At 34.9% G+C, this 20,227-nt stretch overlaps 1 protein-coding gene across 1 annotated transcript in view; it reads left to right on the top strand.

Annotated features, from left to right (window-relative positions):
• LOC147069709 (phenoloxidase subunit 2-like) overlaps nucleotides 1-15,206 on the top strand; it is a 91,862-nt gene extending 76,656 nt beyond the window's left edge. Inside the window, exons 8-12 of the mRNA XM_085950677.1 lie at nucleotides 2,629-2,763; nucleotides 8,772-8,950; nucleotides 10,163-10,305; nucleotides 13,590-13,822; nucleotides 14,970-15,206. Coding sequence (XP_085806803.1) covers nucleotides 2,629-2,763; nucleotides 8,772-8,950; nucleotides 10,163-10,305; nucleotides 13,590-13,822; nucleotides 14,970-15,206 — 927 coding nt within the window. The remainder of the gene's footprint in view (nucleotides 1-2,628; nucleotides 2,764-8,771; nucleotides 8,951-10,162; nucleotides 10,306-13,589; nucleotides 13,823-14,969) is intronic.
• The last annotated feature ends 5,021 nt before the right edge of the window (nucleotides 15,207-20,227 follow it).

The following is a 20,227-nucleotide window of genomic DNA, read 5'->3' as shown; positions in this document are numbered from 1 at the left end:
AAATTAAGCATTTGTCCGATCGATGACTTCTTCATTTGAAAAAAAACGTTGTCCACTTAGCCATTTTTTTAAGTTTGGGAAAAGGAAAAAGTCACTGACGGTGGGTGGTCGACCAATTCGAACTTCAATTCTTCAATTTTAGCCATTGATCGTAAACATGTGTGAACACGGGCATTGTCCTGATGAAAGAGGATTTTTTTCCTGTTTAAATGAGGCCGTTTTTCTTCAATTTTGTTTTTTAGCTGGTCCAATAAAGATGCATAATAATCCCCTGTTATTGTTTTTCCTTTTTCCAAATAGTCAATGAAAATAATTCCACGTGCATCCCAAAATACAGTAGCCATAACCTTACCAGCTGATTTTACGGTTTTCGCCTTCTTTGGACATGGTTCGCCTTTCGCAATCCACTGCTTTGACTGTTCTTTCGTCTCGGGAGTATAGTGGTGTATCCATGTTTCATCTACAGTCACAAAGCGACGAAAAAATTCATCCGGATTGCGTTGCATGAGCGACAACAGGGCTTTAGAGGCCACCACCCTATTGCGTTTATTGTCGACTGTGAGCAAACGCGGCACCCATCTTGCAGACATTTTTTTCATGCCCAATTAGTCATGTAAAATAGAAATGACGCTACCTTTTGAGATCCCTGTAACCTCAATTATCTCACTCAACTTTAATCTTCGGTCACTTAACACCATATCGTGGATTTTATTGATCATTTCTGGTGTAGTCACCTCTACAGGACGTCCTGAGCGTGGTTCATCCTTTGTTGATGTACGACCACGTTTAAATTCATTTAACCAGTTATAAATAGTTGCAAGTGAAGGAGCAGATATGCCGTGAACTAAATCCAACTCATTTTTTATTTCCTTTGCTGTTAACCCTTTTATATTAAAATGTTTAATAACAGCTCTAAACTCAATTTTCTCCATTTTTGTAAACAAGCAAATTTTTTTTTTTAAGTGTACGAGAAACACACAACAACCCGACCAATCTGATTGAAACTTCGCAGCATACTGAATCGGTAGTGCCGCTGCATGAAAACAAACCGCTTACAGTACTAGTCGCGCCACCTGTCGGCTTTTCTAAGGACTTATTGACCCACCCTCGTAGTATTGAACAATTTGCAGCTGATGTTTGGTTATAATAGTTACATGTAAATTGTAAATTAAATTTCACAGTTTACCGTGAGCTTTTGTACCAGAAATAGATGGCCGTATAGCAGTGGCGAGGGTTGGAGGTGGGCTGTTAAGATTCGACATAGGTAAATAGTGCACAATAAGCGTCAGTCATACTTATTTGTTTTCATCGAACTAAGAATGCAACTTGGAGATGGTGCTGGTTAGTTTTTAAAATTCAATTAAACTCACATAATAGTTCAGGTATTGGTATGCTATGGGCGATGTGACAAAAATAGTGCACACTTTTTCCATCATACCTACTTATTTGTATTCGTTCAATTAATAATACATATTATTACAGATGGTCTTGTTTAGTTTTTTTTAAATTCATTAAGCTCTGCCTAAACCGAAACATAATCGAATAAATGTATTCTTCTAGGTATCTATAAAATATCTAAAATTATGTATGGTTTAATGGTATAATTTTAGATATTTTATAGATAAATGAATATACTTTTTACTATTATCTACTACGGCTCGGATCAGGCAGAGTTTAATTGAATTTTACAAACTAACAAATTGACATTGTAGAGTTCAATGAAAACAAACACGTTTGGCTGACAAAGTTTAGTGTGCACTATTTATGTTGAATCTCAATAGCCTACCTCCACCCTTTGCCACTGCCGTAGAACATTGAGAACATTGGACCATTGCAGACAGTAAATGTTGTAAATTAATTAAATTCAATAAGACCATTCATTTGAGTCGTATAGTCCTATATACGATAAGTCCACTTTGATGATATGTTGGCAAACTAAATATTTTCATTTAATACTATTTTTTATTATGAAAACATATTATGATTGAATTTATATTATGGTGGTGTGTTGTTTTTATACAAATATTCACTAATTAGCTGTCTACAAGGTCGCATGGACTTATCGGCCTTTGGAACAAACCGCACTGTGGATTTATCGCCAATAGGAATTCATCGTGATTTTGAAACTCTCTTTTCATATGAATTTATAGCCTTTAGGAACCGATCAACTGAACCAAATTGTGGAGCGCTGGCGGTAGAAAAAAATGTCATCATTATCTCAATTTTGACCAAAAGTGGATTTATCGTATATAGGAACTATACGACTCATTTGATGGGTAGCAGCTACTTGCTAACTTACTTTGGAATCATTCAGAATTTCATATGATATATTAGGTATGTAATTATATTTCTAATTTACTTACCTACCTACAAATTTCCTTCTGTCTTTCCCTTGTATTCCGGTGGTTTTTATTTAGACGTAAATTTGATCTGAAAACTATACAGCCATCTTTTTTCGATACAACAGCTCACGGTGAACTGTGATACAGCCAACTGAATACGTACAAATTTACAGACGTTGTGTGATAATTTATTATTTAGTGAATAGTGAATGTGTTTTAATAAACAGAATACATCTGAAAATATTTCCCTTTTTGTTATGAATTAATCGACAATGGATATTTCCAGGAGTTGTTCAGCGTGATGGCAGACGAGGCGACGACGATGCGCGATCCGTTCTTCTACCGCTGGCACGCGGTCATCGACAACCTCTTCCAGAAGTTCAAGGCTTCTCCGCTGGTGACACCTTACCCAAGAGCTCAGGTAATAAAAATTCAGAATCAAATCACGCGAAACTATACTAACAAAAATATACAGCAAGAAAGTTTCTATTCTTGCCAGACCCGACTTTACTACCATTATCAATGACTACCTGCAAATGGAAACCTTGGATATTATACCCCAAGACAAGTAGTAAAACTTAAAATGCTTTATACGCCGTTTACACGTGCATGGATTTACTGTTGACGGTAAGAAAACGTATGGTGCAGTTGGCAAGATTGCATGCATGAATCAAACAAGTTTGGAAGCTTTGAATTTTCATGTGACAGTAAGATTTTTTCGATCTGCGCCTGCGCAGTAGAACGATAGTGGCGAACTTGATAACGAATTTTCAGGTTGACCGATTTTCACTAGCTGTCAAATAATACAAAATAGTACCATAAAATGACAACATCCCGTCTCACTCACTCTTAAAGAATGAATTGTTCTTGTAATTACACTTTTACGTGTAAACAGTCATTGTCATGATAGTTTAAAATAAGCACTATTGCCAATTGCCGCCAGTAAACCCACGCACGTGTACAGGCGCTGTTAAGGTAGTGTTGCAAGTGTTTTATCGGCAGGACCGATTTATAAATCCATTTTCTAATTCTCCACAAGTCACACAAAGTACAAGTGTCAAGGAATTCTCTCCTGGGTAGGTAGGTACCTATACGAGATAGGTGCCATAAGTTCGCAGAATGGGACAGAAAGAAAAGAATATAATATATGATGCGCCTAGTATCAAATCCCCCTAAAACGGTTTTTGTAAATTTTTGTGTTAGATATATATTTTTGTTACCTAAATGATGGCCAAAAATTGAACTTAAATAATCGTAAAAAACCGTCAATATATATGATCAAAAATTAGGGTAAATTTCAAAACCCGCTAAAATAGTTGGGTGTGCTTTTCAAATATCCCTAAAATGGAAAGCCAAAACACTCTTTAGAATGCAAGTAACGAATTAAAAAATAAATACATAAAGTTCACAGATTTAATAGATTTGAGTTTTTCTCATTTATCTCAGAACTACGAGGGTGGGTCAATAATTCCTTAGAAAAAAGCATTAAAACAGTTTTTATTTTTGTATTTTTTTTTTATTTCTCAACATAATCTCCTTGGAGCTCAATACACTTGGTTAGACGTTTCTCAATTTTTTTTAAACCGTCAGAAAAATAAGTTTTCGGAAGGTCCTCAAAATAAGCATTTGTCCGATCGACGACTTCTTCATTTGAAAAAAAACGTTGTCCACTTAGCCATTTTTTTAAGTTTGGGAAAAGGAAAAAGTCACTGGGGGCTAAATCTGGCGAATACGGTGGGTGGTCGACCAATTCGAACTTCAATTCTTCAATTTTAGCCATTGATCGTAAACATGTGTGAACACGGGCATTGTCCTGATGAAAGAGGATTTTTTCCTGTTTAAATGAGGCCGTTTTTCTTCAATTTTGTTTTTTAGCTGGTCCAATAAAGATGCATAATAATCCCCTGTTATTGTTTTTCCTTTTTCCAAATAGTCAACGAAAATTTTTCCACGTGCATCCCAAAATACAGTAGCCATAACCTTACCAGCTGATTTTACGGTTTTCGCCTTCTTTGGACATGGTTCGCCTTTCGCAATCCACTGCTTTGACTGTTCTTTCGTCTCGGGAGTATAGTGGTGTATCCATGTTTCATCTACAGTCACAAAGCGACGAAAAAATTCATCCGGATTGCGTTGCATGAGCGACAACAGGGCTTTAGAGGCCACCACCCTATTGCGTTTATTGTCGACTGTGAGCAAACGCGGCACCCATCTTGCAGAATTTTTTTTCATGCCCAATTTGTCATGTAAAATAGAAATGACGCTACCTTTTGAGATCCCTGTAACCTCAATTATCTCACTAAACTTTAATCTTCGGTCACTTAACACCATATCGTGGATTTTATTGATCATTTCTGGTGTAGTCACCTCTACAGGACGTCCTGAGCGTGGTTCATCCTTTGTTGATGTACGACCACGTTTAAATTCATTTAACCAGTTATAAATAGTTGCAAGTGAAGGAGCAGATATGCCGTGAACTAAATCCAACTCATTTTTTATTTCCTTTGCTGTTAACCCTTTTATATTAAAATGTTTAATAACAGCTCTAAACTCAATTTTCTCCATTTTCCATTTTTCCATTTTCCACAAGCAATTTTTTTTTTTAAATGTACGAGAAACACACAACAACCCGACCAATCTGATTGAAACTTCGCAGCATACTGAATCGGTAGTGCCGCTGTATGAAAACAGACCGCTTACAGTACTAGTCGCGCCACCTGTCGGCTTTTCTAAGGACTTATTGACCCACCCTCGTACCTAAAATCGTTTTAGGGGCTTTTGAAACTGCGCTTCATTTATATGTCTTCAGCGTTCGACATGGAAAAGTTTACGCACCGGAGCGCTTGACCACTCGTCGCTATAGGATTTGTTTCCCGAATATCCATTTTTGTCGAAATCGACATTTTAATGCAGTTCAATTTCTTTTATCGAACTCTACCGAAATCATTTATAAAAACAATATATTTTTATCTAGGAACAGAGATATTTTTTTGAAAAACCCGAATACGCCATGTTAAGTTGCAATTACTCCGTGCTGTTCTCCCGAATGTCCAACTATTCGTACCTGAATATCCAAGTTAATTTTGGTCGAAATAAATCTCGGCTGAGTTTTTATTTCCCGAATATGACTTTTAGCCAATCAAACCGCGCTGACGCCGTGCATCTCGCTCCCACATTCACGCTGTCCAGCTCTAAAACAATCACGCCCACTTTCATATTTTTCGGCCGTCCGGAGTGCTCTTTCAAATTTCGTCTTATTGATATTGTTTTTAAAGTTACTATTGTTTTAATAGTGAATTCATCAAATTTGAAGAGATCATTTATAACTGATACATCACCAGTTCGCCCTGAACTTATAGTAAAGTTTTGGAAGTGAGTATTTTAACCAGGGCTCGAAATGGAACGGAACGCACCGGAGCGCCGTTCCGGCTCGTGAAATTTGTAAAATTATCGCTCCGTCTCGTGGAAAAAATATGTTGATCATCTGAGCTAGATAGGCCATAAAATAGAATATCTGACACACTTACTTTTATAAAATACACATACGATTTGATAACTATGTAAATATCTTCAGAAAATTTGTCGAGCGCTCCGGTTCGTAAACTTTTCCATTTCAAGCGCTGATTTTAACCTAAATAACTGCATTTTGTTTTGATAAATGACACAAAATCCCAACGGTTATATGAATTCTACAGTATGACCCGGCAACTACTATGACGTAAAAAATAATTATTATTTCAAATTATTATTAATCAAACATTGTTTGTCTTTATTTTACTTTTAATCTAGGCATTTCTATGAAAATAAAGGCGATGCTATTATTTATTTTTGAATGCGCTGATAGTTAATTTAATTTAATATGTATGTTAGTAACTATTTATTTGGTGAATTTTATATACTTAGGATATTGGTACCTACCTAATATTAGCAGCCAATGGTAATTAATTTATAGATGCTATTATTTTGTGTTGTCATTCCAATAGTAAATATATAATATTTATTTGGTGGTTTGTAATAAGTTTAATTGTTAATTATATAAATATATAGATATAATAATATACAGATATATATACATAGATTTTTTTTTTTTTGGAAAAAGTATTAATATAAAATTGTTAGCAAGTACGAGTAAGTACCATCATAAAATATTGGAGAAATCCGTGACGTCGGTTAGTAATTGAAGTAGTAGATACCTACTTGTATTTAATAAACAAAAACCGATCGCCGATAGTCGCTTGATTTTGAAGAATACTGATGAGCAGGTATTAAAAGGCCAATAGTTAAAGTTTGTCGTCATAAGTATGTCACCTCGTAGCATAGTGGATAATTCGTGGACTGGGTCGTAAACTCAAGAGATGCAGGACGATTCCTGCCGGGTGTCTTACTTTCTTCAAAAAGATTTTTTCTATTGGTTACAATATATTTTCTCAGAAATGATTTTCAAAATTATGTATGTTCAATAATTAGAGTGGTACATTCTTAAATCTTGTGAATTATTCGTTGAATAAAAAAAAAGATTATTAAAAACTATTTTATTACTTATTACGAAAAAAACCGAAAAAAGCGAATGCCGCATGTTATTATTACCTACGAACTTGGGTTATTACGATCATTAGATATTTAAATAGTAAAAGTAATCATTAACAATTATCGTGTAAATAAATATAACATTTGAGGTGCGTACTTTTTGACCACTCAGTAATCCGTGGGCCGTGCAGCAACACACTACGGTCTTAAGTCCCGAACGTCCATGTTTTGTCCCGAATATCCATTATTCTGAGAGAGCGCTAAAAATTTCCCGAATATCCACAACGAGTACTTGTAAATAAAACGCATTTTATGTGCATTTACTGATTTATACCAGTATATTATTCTTGGAATCTATTCTTAGATAATGTTGCAATCATACAGTGTAGAAAGAATGATTGATACATCTACTGATATTTCAATATACGACAATGAAATTTGTTTTTCGTCTCCTGAAAAATTGACATTTGGTCTATTCGGGAAACAAATCCTATAGCGACGCACTGTCTGAAGATATTTACATAATTATCAAATTGTATGTGTACTTTATAAAAATAAGTGTGTTAGATTTTCTATTATATGACTCAGATGGTCAAAATATTTTTTTACACGAGATGGAGCGATAATTTTACCGATTTCATGAACCGGAACGTCGCTCCGGTCCATTTCGAGCCCCGTTTGTTGTATATTTTTATTTTTTAATATAATCTCCTCGGACATGAATACACTTCTTAGATCTATCGATTAATTTTTCTAAAAAAATATTTTCCGATTTGCCTTCAAAATGCTCGTTTACGGCTACCCGTAGGGACTCATCATCATCATAATGTTTTCCACGTAAGTCTTTCTTCAAATTTGGAAACAAGTATAATCACTAGATGCCAGATCAGGACTGTAAGGTGGGTGAGGCAATTCCTGGAAGCCGCATTTTCTCATAGAAGCCATTGCAATTTGAGCCTTGTGAACAGGTGCGTTGTCATGAAGTAAGAACACGCCTTTTGTTAATTTGCCCCTCCTGTTTATTTTAATAGATTCATATTAGCGTAGTAACTACTGTCCTGTGATGTTGTTACCTTTTGGTTTATAATCTATTAACAGGATTCCTTGTGAAACCAAAAACACTGTTGCCATCACCTTCCAGCCGGTGGTACGACCTTGAACTTCTTGGGGGCTGAACCACCCTTTTTATGCCACTGCATGGACTCCTGTTTTGACTCTTTGACGTTTCATCTCCTGCAACAATTTTGTTGATAAGTTTCTCTTGATTGATGCCAGACTGCTTTAAAAACTGCTTAGAACATTCCACACGGCAACTTTTTCGATGTAGCATAAGCATTCGTGGTACCCATCTTGCGCTTACCTTTTACATCCCAAGATTTTCGTGAATAATTCTGAAAATTATTGTTTTGGATAGATTAAACCTTTCTGCGATTTCGGTTAGCTTTAGCCGACCATTTTCCATAAGGACATCTTCAATTTTTAATACCATTTCATATTGTGTAGTGATGTCACTTGGCCTTCCACAACGGTCATATCTTCTAATGACTCTCTACCTTGTTTAAATAAACGTGATTATTATTTGTAAACCATGGTTTTACCACAACAAAGAGTGCCATAAACCAATTCCATTTCATTTTGGATGGTTTCCACACGTTATCCCTGTTTTGTGAGGAATTAAATTACTGCACAAAGCTCAATATTTGACATTTTTTTTTAAATTATCATAGACTTTCTGTTGTTCTTTTGAATATTGGAAGCGATTTAATGGAACAATCAACTTGAAATTGCTCAAGTATACCTAAAAAGGATTACTTAATAATAAAAAATAATATATACTTATATAAATATTAAATAAATAAAAAATATGTCACCATGATTGATGGCATTTTCATAATGTTCCAGCTCACCAATCCCAATGTGACCATCAGATCTGTCCAAGTGACAGCAGGAAAATCAGTCAATCAACTATCCACATTCTGGATGCAGAGTGATGTAGACCTCTCCAAGGGACTCGACTTCTCGCAACGTGGTCCGGTTCTCGTGCGATTTACCCATCTTAACCACACGGACTTCACTTACAAGTAAGTAATGTGATATACCATAAAATTGTATAAATTCTTTCGATATTCACTAGATCAGTGATTCCAACCTTTTGTTTTGCGAAGCCCTTGCCACATTTTGTAATAATCTCAGGGATCCTTTGCCTGGCTAACACATAGTCTAGCGGGGACTGGTTATCATTTGTAACAAGGTGCTTAAGATGTTGGGCTTCGTCATGCGTACTTCCCGGGTCTTTTCGGATGTTACGGTATTAAAACTTTTGTTTAATTCTTTAGTTTGAAACAGGCTCGAGAGTGGGTCTATTTTTTGGGCACCGCATCAGTTTAAGTATGGCCTTATGGTGGAGAGGGTTCAGAAGAAATTCTTGAGACTCCTTTTACTTGAGGTTGTATGGATACTATCCGTGGCATTATCCAACTGACTTTCTTTTATGTATGATTACATACTGCAGTCTGCAATTTAGATTAGCTATGTATTTATTTCGACTTATACGAGGTATAAATGAGAACTCTGTGTTGACTTGTGTGTCCCTGATAATTATTTTAGAAATAGAGACCATCAGTTATTTATTCTCCCAAGGTGCAGAACCAACCTGCCACTGGTAATGCCAACTTGGGAGGGCGATAACTATGTTCAACGAAATTGCTTCGGGTGTTGATATATTCCATTTGCGTGAGGTTGAGTTTAGGTGGTATAAATTCTTAAAATAGGATCTCCTTAGCAAACTCGGTGTACTTCTTTGAACTTCTATATATGTATAATTGTATTTTCACTGCTTTGGTATGTTTATATTAGGTATGTTCTCTTATTATATTTTAATTTTTATCATTTTTATTACTTTTTTCTTTATAATAATGTTTCATGTCATGTTGTGAACGTCTTAAACTTATAATTTGTAATGTCCACAATATGTTAAAAAATAAATTGAAATTGAAAAGAAACAAAGCACACCATTCGAAGTGGTCACAAGTAGTTACTTAAATTTTTAGAGATTTGATCTGATTTATTAAGGCATTCGAGTCGCGAAGAACAAAATTTCTCATCAAACGCATTCATCCTTCTTCTGACTTACTCCTGTCTTCAGAGCAGTAAAAAAGAAGGCTTTACCAAATAATTCTTCAGAGCGTTCACGAATAACGGCTGGATGGAAACGTAGCTCTTTAACCATGACATACCTATGCACAGAGAAGATCGTGTACAATGTATTTATATATTTTTTTTCTATTCTGCAGAATTGTGGTGAACAATGCAGGTCAAGCGAAGATGGGAACTGTACGCATCTTCTTGGCACCAAAGTTGGACGAGCGTGGCCTGCCCTGGCAGCTGGCTGACCAGAGATCTATGTTTGTTGAGATGGACAGATTCACTACCCAACGTAAGCCCAACTTGTTGATATTTTAATGTTTTAATATCATAAGACTGTGCCTTATTGGCCTTTCAAAATCCTGTAAAAAAATAATAATTTCCAATACGTTACCATTGTTCCTAGAATTGACGATTTTACACCTCTTGAGGATATTATTTTTATTGTTTATAAGTACTAATGATCTATTATAAGGTTTTGACGATTATTATAATATGCTTATCGAGTGTTTGTTTGTTATTTTTTATTGTGACCCTTGACTTGATAGATAGGTATTGGAGTTTTTACCTACTTTATTGTATTGATGTCTTATTTAAGTTAGAGTTAATAGTATTCGTGATCAGTGTTTATTTGCCCTTTGGTGAGTGTGCACAGTGTCTGAAGATGCCGAAAGGCGAAACCCGGGTCGCCAAAAATGACTCAAATGGAATAGTATAAAACTAAATCCATTAGAATTTTAAATACAACTGTATTTTATATTATTATAGTTCGTGAAATATCTTGGCATTACAGTTTTTGGCCAATACGCCATAAAATACAGTATGTAAATAATGAATTAATTAAAACAGTAAGTGTGTTCAAGTCGATACCTACCTGATCACAGAAAATGATTCATATCCATACAATTCTATTGATTTAAAAAAATAATAAAATTTCACCACAAAAATTAAATAATATTGACATAACGGTTCCTATGTCAACCGAAAGGGTACTGTCAAATTTAATAGGCATACCGCACGATAGACATCATAAGTGTAATGCTATGGGGTAGGTACTTTGAAGATCACAGAGTAACGTGTGAGATTATTGAAGACATGAAAATGTACCTATATATAGTCCAGCAGCATAGCTAAAAATATGAACTTTGGCATGATAACTACGCATATCATATATGGATCATTTTTAGGATATTGCGCTGTTTTAAATTTTATCCAGGAACCTCAAAAATCAATTTATTATAATTACATTTTGAGTTTAGACATGTATTTTATGGTATTGAATACTAATTTAAAGTTAAATTTGACATTTTACAATTTATAAAGATATATTTTGGTACAGTTCGGTTATGAGGAATACAGCGGCAAACACATTTTGAAAATAGCCAATATACTGTATTATTTGTTAGTTTAACCTAACCTAACCCAACCTAACCTAACCGGAACTAACCCAAACTAACAAATAATCCAGTATATCGGGTATTTTCAAACTGTGTTTTCCGCTGCATTCCTCATAACCAAACTGTACCATAGTTGTGCATTTAGAAGTTTAGTAAAAAATGTTGAGTCCAGTTTGTTATGTTCAGTGAAATTGATATCAAGAAAGATTGCCCTCTCTCCATTCCAAGGAGTCTGTCCTCTCCGTACTGTTCTGCCCTGTTTTTTTCGATCTCACTTTTACTTAGGGTCCATGTTTCACACGCATATGTGATTACGGGAAGCACACACTGGTTAAGCCTCAATTACATTGAGCTTCTTTACGAGCTGTGTGTTGGCGAATTTATAATCTGCCTGTAAAGTGCCATGCTAACATGTTCGATGATTACACTGGGCGACTTTACAGGCAGATTATAAATTCGCCAACAAACAGCTCATAAAGTAGCTCAATGTAATTGAGGCTTTAAACACTATGCGCTTTAGGCACAGTGGAAGGTCACGTTTGAAGACATTATTCAGGCGGTCAAAAGCACTCCAGCCTAGCTTTACTCTGCGAACAATTTCATCAAATATACATCCATCTATAGGCACTTTTTGTCCCAGATAGATGTAGTTTTTCACCTGTTTGAGCTGAGTGCCATTGCCATTTCTTTTAAAGTAGAAGTAAAAGCAGTAAAAGTGAAATGGAAATTTCATTTTGAAACGATGAAAAAAATATTTTATATTGTTTTAAGTCCAGAAATGTGCTATCGTCAGTGACGTCCCTAGACAAAATGCCGCCGCTAGGCAGCGCTAAATTGCCGCCCCATTTTTATGCAGTATTTTTTATCATCCTTACATGACCACGATATGTACGAAATGTGTTGTATGGATACATTACTAACAATATATATACTTACCACTAAATCAAATTTAAATGCCATCTCTACTTCAATAATCAATATTGTGAGTCCACGGTTTCAAATACATTTAAAAATACACCTGACAACTTTCAAAACACGCGAGCTAGGTATGTACCTATGTACCTACTAGGGAATCCAATCCCGAGCCAAAATTCTGATCCCGGGATTTCAGGATTACAATTTGACAATTGGCATTTTTTCCATTGTTAATACAAAATTTTTATATTTACAAATAACATTGATAAAATCGGTCAAAAATAAATCTAGTATAATTTATACTATTTAAGACATTTATTGTTAATATCGTATACGTTCAATCTTGGAAATACATAAGTTTAACGGAGTAAATAATACTGTAATATAAATAATAATGTGAATTTAATAGGAGATTGCTGTTTCTGATAGTAAAGACTTAATGAATGGATTAGCGAGATTTAAAATAGTAAAGCAAATAATCATGGCGTACTTATGGCCTTTCCGCTTCATAAATCTAATTAGTCAGCCAAATATGAAACTGCCGTAAAACTCATGATATCATGGTGGAATTACTTTGTTAAAAGTGCGAAGCATTGTTTTTTTCCAATCTTTCCATTTTTAATAATTTATGTGAAAAAGTAAAATGAATCGGCAACCTACACATGGGTATAAATCAAACTTCATTCAAACTCAGTTTATTTCTAATGTAGTTATTTTTTATTAAAAGTATTTTTTCTGTTATATTTTCGCTTTTATTTTATTTTCAATAAAAATTGATAAAAAAATCAATCCCGAACTCCCGGGATTATGTTTATCAATCCCGGGATTCATAGGTATCGAAAATAGCTCGGGATCCTGGGATTGGAATCCCTAGTACCTACCTTATAATTCAAATATAATTCGCAAATCTCTACGTGTCATTGCTGGTCATCAAGGCGTGACGTCCAACGACAACAGAAGTAAACTAGACATCGCGAAACCGAAAAAAAAAATACAGTCCTGTTAAACCTTTTAGTTTTTATTTTGTTTCCAATCAGTTAGCTGATTTTTTTAATCGAAGGATATTTTCGTTATTAGGTACTAAGTTTAGGTAACGATTTCTATATAATATACCTAATGATTCTCCTCGATTTGCCGCCCCCAAGCGATGCTCAATCTGCCTACCCCCACGGGACGTCACTGGCTATCGTAAGAGACTTATATTAGCCACACTCAACAATTACCATTATATCACATTGTTAATCTGTGACTGTAATAATTTCAGTGCGCGCCGGGCAAAACAACATCGAGCGGCGTTCAGTGGACTCATCGGTGACCATCCCATTCGAGAGGACGTTCCGCAACCTACAAGCCGACCCCCGGGACGAATCACAGGCCTCGCAGAACTTCAACTTCTGCGGCTGCGGCTGGCCACAGCATATGCTCATCCCCAAGGGCACCGGCGCAGGAGCCCCCTACGAGCTCTTCGTCATGGTCTCCAACTATGACATGGATAGCGTAAGCAATATAACATTTTTTTTCAATGATGTTGATGAAAGACAGAATATCTTTGGCAAGGTAGATATTTGGTATCAGTAGCGAAGGGTGGGGGTAGGCTGTTAATATCTGCTATAAATATCTTAGTCATACGTATTTGTTTTTATTGAACTAAGCTACGATTTACAAATGGTGTTGGTTAGTTTATAAAAATCAATTAAACCCTGTCTGAACCAAACCAGACAAAATTGTCTACACTTTTTCGTTTGATTAAGAATACATAATATTATTACACATATTGTTGGTTAATTTTTTTAAAATTCATTAAACCCTGTCTGAACAAAAATATAATAGATAAAAAATATTATTCTATCTATATAATATTCAAAGTTATGTATGATTTAATTGCATAATTTTAGATATTTTATAAATAGGCGAGAAATTTTTGACAATTATTTATTATGGATTGGTTTTTGCAGGGTTTAATTGAATTTTAGAAACTAACCAACACCGTCGGAAAATGTTAGTCTTATTGAAAACAAATATGTATGACTGACAAAGTTTAGTGTGCACTATTTACGGCAGATCTTAACAGCCTACTTCCACCCTTCGCTACTGTTTGTGGTAGAAATCGCAAAATTAATATGTTATAATACAGAAGATAGGAATTGAAACATGGCGGTTGTTCTCAGGTTCGAATCCCGGTCTGGCAAATTCATATAATATATTGTTTTTTCTACGCCTATTTTGACACAGAGCATGGACCTAATATTCATTTATAAAAAAATCCGTTAATTTAAAATGATAATCTACTGATATTTATTAACATAGTTTTAACTTTATTATTTGGATGAAATATTTGTAATCGTTCATCTAAATATATTGCCAATATCTACATTAACATAATATGTTCTGCTGAATCAATGAGCTTACCTAAAATGTGAACAATTATAATTCAATCCTATATAGAGAAGCCTTCGTCTGACGATTCATTTTATATGATAGCTGATATCGTATTTCCACTAACCTTTATCGCATTATAAAGTCAACATAAAACAATAAAATAATATTTATCTTTTAATACAGAGCACAAATAGTGCACTCCGCAGAATCTATTGCAGTCAACTGTCTGTTCTGTCAATAAATCAATCTATTTTCCGATAAACAGGTGAACCAGAACATCGATGGAATACCGTGCTCTGATGCGTCCACATTCTGCGGCATCCGCGACAAACTATACCCGGACAGGCGCTCCATGGGATACCCGTTCGACAGGCCTCCCAGAGGAGAGTATGGAACTCTCCGTGACTTCCTTCAGCCCAACATGGCCATCCAAGATGTCACTATTCGTTTCATCGACAGGACTGTCCCCAACCCAAAGAACCCTAAACCACCAACCAATTAATTACCTATTTTCATTTATACACAAGAGGCTGTTTACCAATTTTTTATCATATCCATTGTACTGTCAAATAATAAATTAGATTCATTTGAGATAATATTTTAATGACATTATCATATTTACAAACTGTCATGTCATCTCTTATCACTGTTATTATCAGCTCAATGTGCATTTTTGTTAAGAATTAATTAAAAATCTGTGGTCCATAGATGCTGTAGATGCAGAGCATAGCTAAAGCTAGCTCATTCCACTCTTCTCGGTTCCTAGTTATTCGCTGCCACATACATCAACTGAACTTTATGAGTTCATATATCCAGCAGGTTTTAGGCTCCCCCTATGTATCCTTGAGTACCAGTATATTATGATGGCATATATCCAGTCCATTGCCATTTCATCTGCTTAGCAACCTCTATTGTATAGCATACTTTTACATGCTTCCTTACACATTGGTCTCTTTTGTGATCTTTTATACCTAACATGCACCTTTCCATACTACGTTGCGTAGTATAGTAATTATTGAATTTCTCTTACATTTAGAAACCATGTTTCACACGCATACGTGAGCGTTGGTAGCACACATCGGTTGAACATTTTACGCATACGACACAATGGAAAGATTTTATATATAACTATGTTATATAATATGTATTTATTACGCGACTTCATGGAAAGCCATACTTAACAGCTATACACACTTCTATAGATTCTGTATTAGGTTTGCTACTATTGTCCACAATCTATATTAGAATATCGCTGACATGTCCACTCCATAATACCATACAGATTCTATTAGTTACGAAACCAAAGTAATGGTTTTGAAACAAAGTTGATAGCTGTTTCAGGCTATAAACCCATCATCGGAACATTCTTCTTTTTTCTTTTGACCATGTCCGATCCTAATAGGATCATATGGGTTGGGTCTCCACGGCGTGGAGGTTGTATTAACAGATTTTTTTTACGAGAAATGAATGTTAGCCACTTGCTCAACCTCTTAGGTTCATACTCTGACTACAAACACAAATTGAAAAACACTATGTGTATTTGCCAGACCCAGGATTCGGCATTATAAGCCGACGCGTAAGCCGCTCGCTCGGCCATTGTGTGCCATAGTCGACTATAACTTAACAAACCAAAGTAGATAATATGTAGCAAATAGTAGGTATGTATGTATTTTTTCAACAGTACTTCTACAATCAAAAATCACTGCACGCCCCTATTAGCAATGTAATTACTTTTATTTTGTTAACTGTCAATAATTAATGGTGGAACTGCATTGTATTGTTGTTTTTATTTAATAAAACGCAATTTTTTTTTTTTGTAGTACTTAAAATGTCCCTCTGAAGCGGACGAAACCGGTCCTAATTTCTTGATTAAAAGTGGAATAAGTACTACAAAAAAAAAATTACGTTTTATTAAATAAAAACAACAATACAATGTAATTACATATAAGTAGCAATAAATCTATGATTAGAGTTAAAACAGCCTCTTTTTGGAATGAATAATGATGTAATTGTTAAAAATCTTCCTTCAAACTAAATGATTGTAGTATTTGACTGACAGTCTATGATTTAATGTAACTAAGATAACAACTTGCAAAGTTCTCTACAGAGAGCCTAGATATTATATAAAAATTAAGCTAAAAAAGGATAAAGAGACTTATCACATCTTCCAAGGAAGAAGGCAGTAGCTGGCAAAATTTGTGAAATTGAGTTATGAATGCCATCCGTTAGATAATGTTGAAAGCTATATATTCAGGAGGACCTCGACTTTCGCACATAATTGGTTCCTGAAAAGGTGTGCGAATGTTGAATGTTCGAAAGTAGAGGGAAGTAAAAAAAAAATTAAATTGTGTGTATTTTGAAATATTTATTTCTCAAGTAAATATAAGATGTTTAATAAGAGACATGTTTAAGTGGGGGTTGCGGGTGTTTCCCTTAAAAACTTATCAAGAGTTAACTGTTTGCCACTCTTCTTTTTCTTATTTTAAATAAAATATTTTAAATGGTAAATCATTAACTTTACAATATTGCTTAACTGCTGGCACGAAATGTAAAGTGAACCAATCTTTTAATATTAACGCAGTAAACCCAGGCTTTTTTATTTGATTACTGGAAGCAATTCTTTATCCTTGCCTTTCAATGCTCTAGGATTTTCTGGTTGATAAATTAACATTGGCATCAATTTTAAATCACCAGCCATGTTTCCACCAAGAAGCAATGTCAATCGGTTTTTAGAATGTTTATGCCCAGGGGCAACTGATTCTTCCTTAGATAAGAATGTACGACTAGGCATTTTTTTTTCCAAAATAAACCTGTGTCATCTACATTAAATATTTGGCTAGAGGAATATTCTCCATCTTCAATAATTTTGGATAATGAGGAAATAAATTCTTTTGCAACATCTTTATCCGCATCAGCCGATTCTCCAGTGAATTTAATATAAACCAACCGTTACTTGCTTGAAAAATCGTGTTCGAATCTTCTTTTAATCTAGCCTTCCAATCTTTGTGCAAACTAAGAGCCTTCGCTTGAATAATTGAAATATTCAGAGGGACATCTTTTTGATGTTGGTCGTCGATCCATGATGACAAATATTTTTTCCATTTCATCCATAACTATGCGAACGTCATGTGAAGTTTATAAGTCCTTGATTTCTCTTTGTTCGTATCAACACTGCAGTTTTTCTGTTTCTCACTCTTGTTTATAAATCTTTAGGGTGATATATTTCAAATGAATCAAATTAGCAAAACGCACAACACAACAAGCCTGCATGACGTGCTCTTGCTCAAGACTAAACCTATCCTAGCTAGCTCACAAGCAAAGTGATGCAAGAAATGCACTTGCTTGTGAGTGAGAGGGGGATATCTTTACCCTACAGCGCGATGTTTAAAAGATTTTTTTTAATGTGCGAAATAGCGAATTGTGCGAAAGTCGAATGTTCGAAAGTCGAGGTCCGCCTGTACCGTTAAAATCCTTAGTGAAAAAATAGACATCTTCTAAAATAATACATTTTTTTAGCAAAAAGGCAGTAATTTCACCCATTCATTGCAGTTACAGCTTGTTTATTATTACTTTGTTTGTATAACACCCTACTAATAAAAATTACCACCGTTTTTTATTAATTCACAGTACTAAAGTTTGAGAAAAAACATATTATGTCATTTATCATCTGTGTGAGAGTCAGCTATTGCCTTCTTCCTTAGAAGGGCAGTTATGATAAAATTAGCTGGACATTAATTAGCTGTCATATTGTATTCATGTGCAAAAAACTCCACACCATTATATACGACCCAGAGGTTGGACAGTCTTTAATATACGACCATACAACATTTTACGGTGAAGTGATATACGGCGAACTGCATACGTACAAATTTCCGGACACGCGTCAATATACGCTACTTAACGTCTAATCTGGACCGAGATACATCTAGAGCTGTCAAAAAAGCTTAATTTGATACTCATACCATGTATTGAGCCTTTTTCTTTTGGTATGACATTGACTAGTTACATCAAATACTGACAAACAAGTGTTTAAACCGTGTTTAGTTTAGAGAAATTTGTGTTTCATCAGAATTAACAATGTGTGGTCTCGTGAAATGTTAAACTACATTTAATTTGATAGTAATGTTCACACGTGTTGACTGTTGAGGTGTTGTACACATGCATTGAATTTTAAAACCTTCAAACAGCGGATTGGACATTAATTGCATTGAGACAGATTTTTACAGAACATTTCTATTATTAATTTGTTAACGCACAGATGTATCTCTTAGTCTGGAGTAGGCATGATTTTTTTAATTTAAATATAACTAAAGTGGTACGCTCAATTTTCTGGTTTGACGTAGAGATTGCTTGATATACGAATGATATTTATTTTGATGTATATTGTAATAATTTTATATGTTCACATGTTTATTTGTTCACAAAATCAACTGGCATTTATTGATATTAATAAAATTGTTATTGTAGGTTAAAAATAATATGATTAATGTATAGTATAAAATAATGTACATAACGTGTAAAATATATAGCAAATCTGAGAACCTCTTTTATAAGTTAATACTGTAAATAAAATTATAATAAATAATTGTTTTTTTTTCTTTTAAACTCCGATACCACTACATCACTGCTCACAGTACTCAAATTCTTTCAGAGTAGAGTGATGTTTGCCCGCAGGAATCTCGGCAAATTTAAAACATACTGTCGAATAAGAACTTCTTGTCCACATGTGTTAAAACTGTGAACTAACAATCCCATCCAAATACTGCTTCCTGCCTGTATAATTACAGGCTGCCAGAATATTCCCATAAAGATATTACGGAAAAAGTTTAGAATGAAGAAGGAAAGACAATGGGTTTGACAGTTTGAGGTTATGAGATTATGAGTAGGTTTCAGTAGCGCCGTGTGCGAAGCATCAGTCATTGGCCAGTTTACGAGTCTCACCAGCAACCAGTTTGTCGGATTTTAGTTTCTCCATGAGCGAAAGGCCTAAGGCCCGTTTCAGACGGGACACCGATGTCGCGCTCGTATTAATAAAGGAGGCGTTTGTATTCGAATAAAGAGGCCTTTGTATTATGTTTATGAACGCCCCAGAGCTAATGAGTCAACGCGTGTCTGGTACACTTTTCTGTCGGCCGCTACATTCTCAAGCCGCCGATACACTTGTTTTTATTACCGCAGCCAGTTTTATCTTCTAATTTATAACGCGAAATTATGTGTTGACTCATTAGCTCTGGTGCGTTCATAAACATAATACAAAGGCCCCTTCATTCGAATACAAAGGCCTCCTATATTATATACGAGCGCGACACCGGTGTCCCGTCTGTAATGGGCCTAAGAGTCAAATTTTTTTAGATGGTGGCCATCTTTAAAGAAACACCACAATTTTTTTTTAAATGATTGTTTTAATTCAAAATTTGAAATAAAGAAATTGAATGTCACAATATAATGTTTGAGGCTTTCACGGTTGTTTTTTATCGTAGTATATTCTTGGGTTTTCACCGTGTCTCCTTCTTCCTTCTTTAC

This window comes from Rhyacophila brunnea, unplaced genomic scaffold (genome assembly GCF_057557595.1).
Source record: "Rhyacophila brunnea isolate RB1 unplaced genomic scaffold, BYU_Rbru_1.0 scaffold_23, whole genome shotgun sequence".
In the NCBI taxonomy this organism is placed as follows: domain Eukaryota; kingdom Metazoa; phylum Arthropoda; class Insecta; order Trichoptera; family Rhyacophilidae; genus Rhyacophila; species Rhyacophila brunnea.
The sequence above is the reverse complement of the archived record's forward strand: the minus strand, read 5'-3'. Positions and strand labels throughout refer to the sequence as shown.